This window comes from Dermochelys coriacea, chromosome 6, assembly GCF_009764565.3.
Source record: "Dermochelys coriacea isolate rDerCor1 chromosome 6, rDerCor1.pri.v4, whole genome shotgun sequence".
NCBI classification, from domain to species: domain Eukaryota; kingdom Metazoa; phylum Chordata; order Testudines; family Dermochelyidae; genus Dermochelys; species Dermochelys coriacea.
The window spans coordinates 13870024-13875517 of NC_050073.1; the positions used below are offsets into that span (position 1 = coordinate 13870024).

The 5494-nt window shown below is 55.0% G+C and overlaps 1 protein-coding gene across 1 annotated transcript in view; it reads left to right on the forward strand.

Moving 5' to 3' along the window:
* PKP3 (plakophilin 3) overlaps positions 1-2198 on the forward strand; it is a 37751-nt gene extending 35553 nt beyond the window's left edge. Inside the window, exon 13 of the mRNA XM_038408040.2 lies at positions 330-2198. Within this exon, the coding sequence (XP_038263968.1) occupies positions 330-365 (36 nt within the window). The 3' untranslated portion in view covers positions 366-2198. The remainder of the gene's footprint in view (positions 1-329) is intronic.
* Positions 2199-5494: the final 3296 nt, after the last annotated feature.

Genomic DNA, 5494 nt, shown 5'->3' on the forward strand with positions numbered 1-5494 from the left:
TGGCCTTGGGGGAACCAAGGAAGGGGACAACGTATCCTATCGGTCCTCAGTCTGGTTACATCCCTACCTTGGTGTGATCCGCCTACTGCTGCACGACCCCAGGGGGCCCAGGAAGGAGAGATGTTTTCTGTGGCCCATATTTTTAAGTGATGAGTGATTTGGGGGGCCCAACCTGAGACTCCTTCACAGGGGCCTGACTTTCAGAGGGTGGGTCTCGCTCACTTTAGAGAACACAGGCCTGCATGTGTGACTTGCTCCCTTGGGCTGCGGTGCTGGAGCTCCTCAGCGGAAATCTCTCTCCTTAGGACCGGTCTGTTTGTGTCTTCCAGAAGGGCTACCGGAAGGAGGATTTCCTAGCTCTGTAGGACAAACATCCCCGGAGCGGCAGAGATGGGACTGACCAGCCCTAACTCTCCTTATGAAAATTGTCCTCACAGTAGCACAGACTGTGGCTCTGCCCCAGGAATCCCCCCTTGCTGCAGCTCCCATTCTCCTCCATCTAGACCAGTAGCAGCTTGGCTGGCCGGCCTCATTTTTGCATTCATTTCAGCTTCTTCTTCAAGCATATTGGGAGCCTGGTGATATCGGCGCAGCCTTTGCTCCAGCAGCGCTGCTCTGGGCATGCCCCAAGGAGCAGTCAAAGGACCCCGCTTGGCAGGCCATTGGTCCTGCTTTGAGCAGGGGGTTGGACTAGGTGAGCTCCTGAGGTCCCTTCCAACCCTGAGATTCTAGGATTCTATGGCACAAGAGTCCTGCCAGCGCCTGTAAGGATACTAAGGGAGCTTTGCAAAGTCTTCTTGGACCTCTGGATTACTCCTAATGCAGTATGTCTCTATGGTTATTATTCCCCACACACACCCACCTCCCCATGGACTTGTATTTTTTAAATTAAGGAGGATCTCAGCTCTGTCCTGGGGTCTGTGGGATTTAGAGGGGAAGGTGTGCACACAGTGGGACATTGGTGTCAGGAGCCCCTGGCTTCCTGGGGCTAGTGGGGCCATACTTGTCTAGTTGTGGTGGGTGTCTGGGGCTTGTATCATGCTCACAATGTATTAGGAAGTGGGGGGGGGTGGCCCTGGGTTGAACGGAATATGGCAAAACAAACACAGGACCGAGCTTTCAGAGCTACCCAGGAGTGTTATTCACCCGACTTCTTTAGCACTAGTTTCCCTTTACACCAGGGGCCCAACTGCAGCCAGACCCTCATCCTAGCGACACTTCCCCTCTGGCGCCTGTCAGAAGGTGAGCTCGCCGGCCCTATGCCAATCAGAGGGCTGCCCCCTCCCTAAAGCTGTTTCTTGGGTCAGGAGCTGTTGTTCTCAGCGCATTGGCACTTCCTCCACTCCCTGTGCAGGTAAGCGTGTACTCTGTTCACGAGTGGGAATGCCTGGTATGTGCTGACACTGACCCTGGCCTTGTCACTCCCCAGCGCATGTGCCTTTTGCAGGGCCACGGCTCTCTAGGAGACCTGGTCTCATTAACTGAGTTGCTAAAGGTCATTTGCATGTGGTGTATTAAAATCCAATTGAAGAGACAGTGTGTTCTGGGCTGCCAGGCCAAGGCCCTCCAAGCAGGCTGGGTTTTGTGCTCCGTGTTCCCTTTGCTGGATGCCTCAGAGGCAGGCTGTGTTGTCGGGTGGGATAGTGCTGCCTATTGCAGGTGTTCAGTGCTGCACTAACAAAAGCCTAAATACAAACAGCTGGGGAAAGTGGTTGTTGCAGGACCAAACCAAACACTCTGGGGAAACTTCAGTGTCTGAGCACTTGTGGCCTTTCTCCCTAATGTAATAGGGAAAGGCCCAGCCAGTGGCTAAAGGGCGTCAGTCTGAGCTGGCCGGGACCATTATCCTTGCATCTGAATTGCGTTGCCCTAAAATGCTTGCGCTCGCATGGAAAACTGGACACACCTGTATGGTGAGGGGCTGAACTTTCTTGCTCATTGAAGATCCTGCTGCAGGAGTGCCCCCAGCAGGTGTCCTTCCCATATTCCAAATCGGATAATGAAATTCTGCCCAGCTTCAGCTTCGTTTGTCTTTCTAAAAGCTGGGGCATTGCTGGCATAGACCAGCTTCTGTGTCCCTGCAGAGGATGCATGTCACTGGCTGGGGAGGTGATTCTTGTATTAGCTGTACAGTCTGAAGGACTTTGAGATGAAAGCTGAGCTACAAGATCATGATTAAACTCCTGGCTTGGCCTGTGCACTACGTTTGGTCGCTTACTGGAGCTTTAAACAGCCCTCCTCGCTCCCACGCCTGCCCTGTGTGATGGGAATGATGCTGGTTCGGGGCCTGACTGGGAGCTGCTCACAGCTTTGGAAGCAAGCACTGATCAGAGGCACAGCGCCAAGGGGCCCTTGGGGTAGCTGTAACACGAGCAGCACTCACACCTTGAGCTGCTCTGTCCTACGCAGGGTTAGCCAGCAGGCCTGCCAGTGAACTGCTCTTTGGAGGAGGCCCTCCTGTGCCTTGTCTCCCCACTAGCTCAGGGGCTCATGGCTGCAGCAGAAGGGGTGCCTGGCATCAGACCTAGTGCTCTGGGTAGCCCCCCTGAGATGCTGCTCCCCGTGGCCTGGCCTCTGATACAAATCGGGAGGCACTGACTAGTCTTGTCGCTGTGGTCAGTCCTGCGGTAGCTACGGGGCCGAGCGCTGCCTTGCTCCAGCCGCGTGCCCATTGTATCTGTACATGCTGTAGAGAGGAAGCTCCCTGGCACAGCTGTAACATAGAGATGGGTGGGTTTTTTCCTCTGCCATTTTTTAAATCTTTGGGGCTCAGTCCTGCCCTTGGTCACACAGGGTGCAGCTACAGCTGTGTGACATCACGCAGAGTTGAGCCCTTGGGGTCACTCTGGAAGCTTTATTTGCCTGAATTAAATGTGCCCCCATCCTGGTGGGTGGGCAGCTGCCCTTTGCTTCCCTGGCCTGTGGGGTGGGGAATGATTCCCAGGGAGCATTCGGAGCTCTTTGTCAGATCCCCACTGCCACTCACATGCCCATGTGGCTACCCAACCGTGGGCTGGGTGAGGGGGCTTGCAGTGGGTCAGGTGAAGTATATTTCCCAACAAACACCAGGAAGAGGCATTGGCTAGAGGGAGCTGCTGGCATGGAAGACCGGCTGAACATCGGGCAGCATCTCTTAGCGAGGGGTCCCTCCAGGGAACAAGGGATGGGCTGGCCGCAATGCTGCCTGAGCCATTTAAAATGCAACTGGAGAAAACAGTGGAGATTATAGCAGGGACCAGTCCTGCTCTGACCCCCCAGTGATGGGACTAGATCACCTACTCTCCCTCCCCACCTCGACCTCACCTTTGTTAGAGGGGGGCGCAGGCTGGGATCCGCTTGCTACTGTAGCAGTTTGGTTTTCCCTTTGGAGGGCATGAGGCTCTGACCAGTGGCCATGAGACGCTGGATAAGTGCTGCACCGTGCTGCCTCTTTGGGGTTTCCCTATAGAAACAAGTCAATAGATAAGCAGAGTCCAGGGGGAGCAGCAGAATGGATCGGGGAGTCTGGATAATTCTGATGAGAGGTAGCTTCAGCAACAGGAGCAAACTGCATCAGAGGAGACGGTTCAGTGCCTGGGACAGAAACTTGAGGCCAGCTGCTACTCCCAGTGACACCAGGGTACTGCCGCTGGAGAGTGACTCTGGTTTGACCCCAGCGTAGCAGGTAGCAAAGTCTGGCCTCCAAGCCCTTGGCTGAGGCCAAGCGGGGTTCCCGCGTGAGGCTGGCATCTCTCTCGGTGCATTTGTCTTCGCCAGCCAGAAGTGGAGTCCGTTGTGTTCCCTAAATAAAGGCCTTGACAAGTGAGTGGCTCAGAGTTCTTTTTGGGGTGTTTCCGAGAAGGAAGAGGGGGAAGGGCTGTCAGGTTAACATTCCCTCTGCTTTCTAACCCAGCGTGCTACCCATGGGCATGAGCCAGCAGCAAAAGACCAGCTGCAGCCTGAGTGCAGCACCTCCTAGCCACAGCCTCTGCTGTTCCCGATGGTCCCTTCCCAGCTAGGTATGGCTCAGATCAGGTAACCCGCAGAGGAGCCCTGCCAGCCAAACCGTCTTTACTGCCCAGTTGACTAAAAAGTTTCCTGATACTAAAGTTAATTGCTTTTAAGAAGGGCTTTGTAATGAGTGCAAGTACCCTACAGCAGTGCTGGAGTCAGACCGCTGGGGTTGTGAGCTTCTTGGCTTGCACAGGCTGAGCAGAGCTGGGCTGGTCACTACTTTGGGAAAGCTAGGGAGCACTGGGGAGGCAGTTGCTGACACTCCTCCCGAGTGAATGCAGAGCCAATGCCCTAGCCTGGCACTGGGGATGCTGCTGCTGACTTTTTCTTAACACTTGGATCCTGGGATAATGAAAGGTGCCCCGGTGTTTCGGAAGAGCAGGAGTGTTAGCCCCAAGTCCAGACTGGCTTTGCAATGGCTCATCACATTCTGTCTGCACATAATCTTCACGGGCAATGGTGTCCCCAGCTGCTGGGCTGCTGCCTGGCGCCGCTGGGCTCCATCGTCTCAGCTGCATTTCGGGGGCTGAGGAAGCCCTGCTGGCCCAGCAGGAAAGGCACCGCATGGACTGTTAGTCACAACCCCTGCATAGCCACAGCTCACTCATGCAGGCAGCCCCTGGGCCTAGCCGTGCTGGTGGCTGCTACTTGCAAATTCAACTGCAAGCCCTTGTGGAACAGTGAATCAGCAGGAGGATGAATCTCATGGACGAGCCTCATTCACCTTCCAGCCAGGCCAACTATTAATCCTTAACAAGCCCATGGATAGTGCTCTGCGTGCTCCCCAGGCAGAGCACAGAAGTTGTCAGCTTTTTGCTTTGTCTTAAGTCTATGCTGTAACTTTCCCTTTGGAGGATGGAGCTGGAGTGAGCAGTTCTGAGGATCTAGAGTCCTCTGGAAGCTGGGGCCAGGCCTGCCCCCCATCTCTTGGCTGGCTTGACCCGTCTCTAACCCGGTTTGAGAGTGGCAGCAGCTGTTGTCAGAACACAGGGGGTAGTGTGGGACCATAGGACTGTAGCTAGGGTTGGCACTTGTGCATGCTAACATCCTAACTGAAAATGAATGGGGTGGAGGGAGGCGTCTCCTGCTAGTCCTCATTGTCTGTGCTGTCTCTGTGTCCCACACTGGCCCCTTGCTCACTTCCGTGTCTCAATACAGGTAACCCGGGAGAAGTACTGTCTGGGGCCGGGGCTGTGGTAAATACTAGCATTTCCTCGTGGGAGGGAGCAGGGCTGTGCAGTTTGCAATCAAGGTCAGAGGCCTTTGCCAACACACCTCAATCCTGACCTGCAGCCCCCCTGTATTCCAGTCCTGAGTCCCCACTAGGCTCTGCCCCGTTTCCTGCTACTACAAGCCCTTGGCCTAGGAGTAGCTCTCCCTGGGGCTGCGTGTCACTGCCCAAAGAGGGAAAAACGTGAGATCCCAGCCCTCCTTACACAAAGAGCTCACAACTTCCATCCTCTCCTAAAACTGCTGGTGGAGGGAAAAGGCCAAGAGCAGC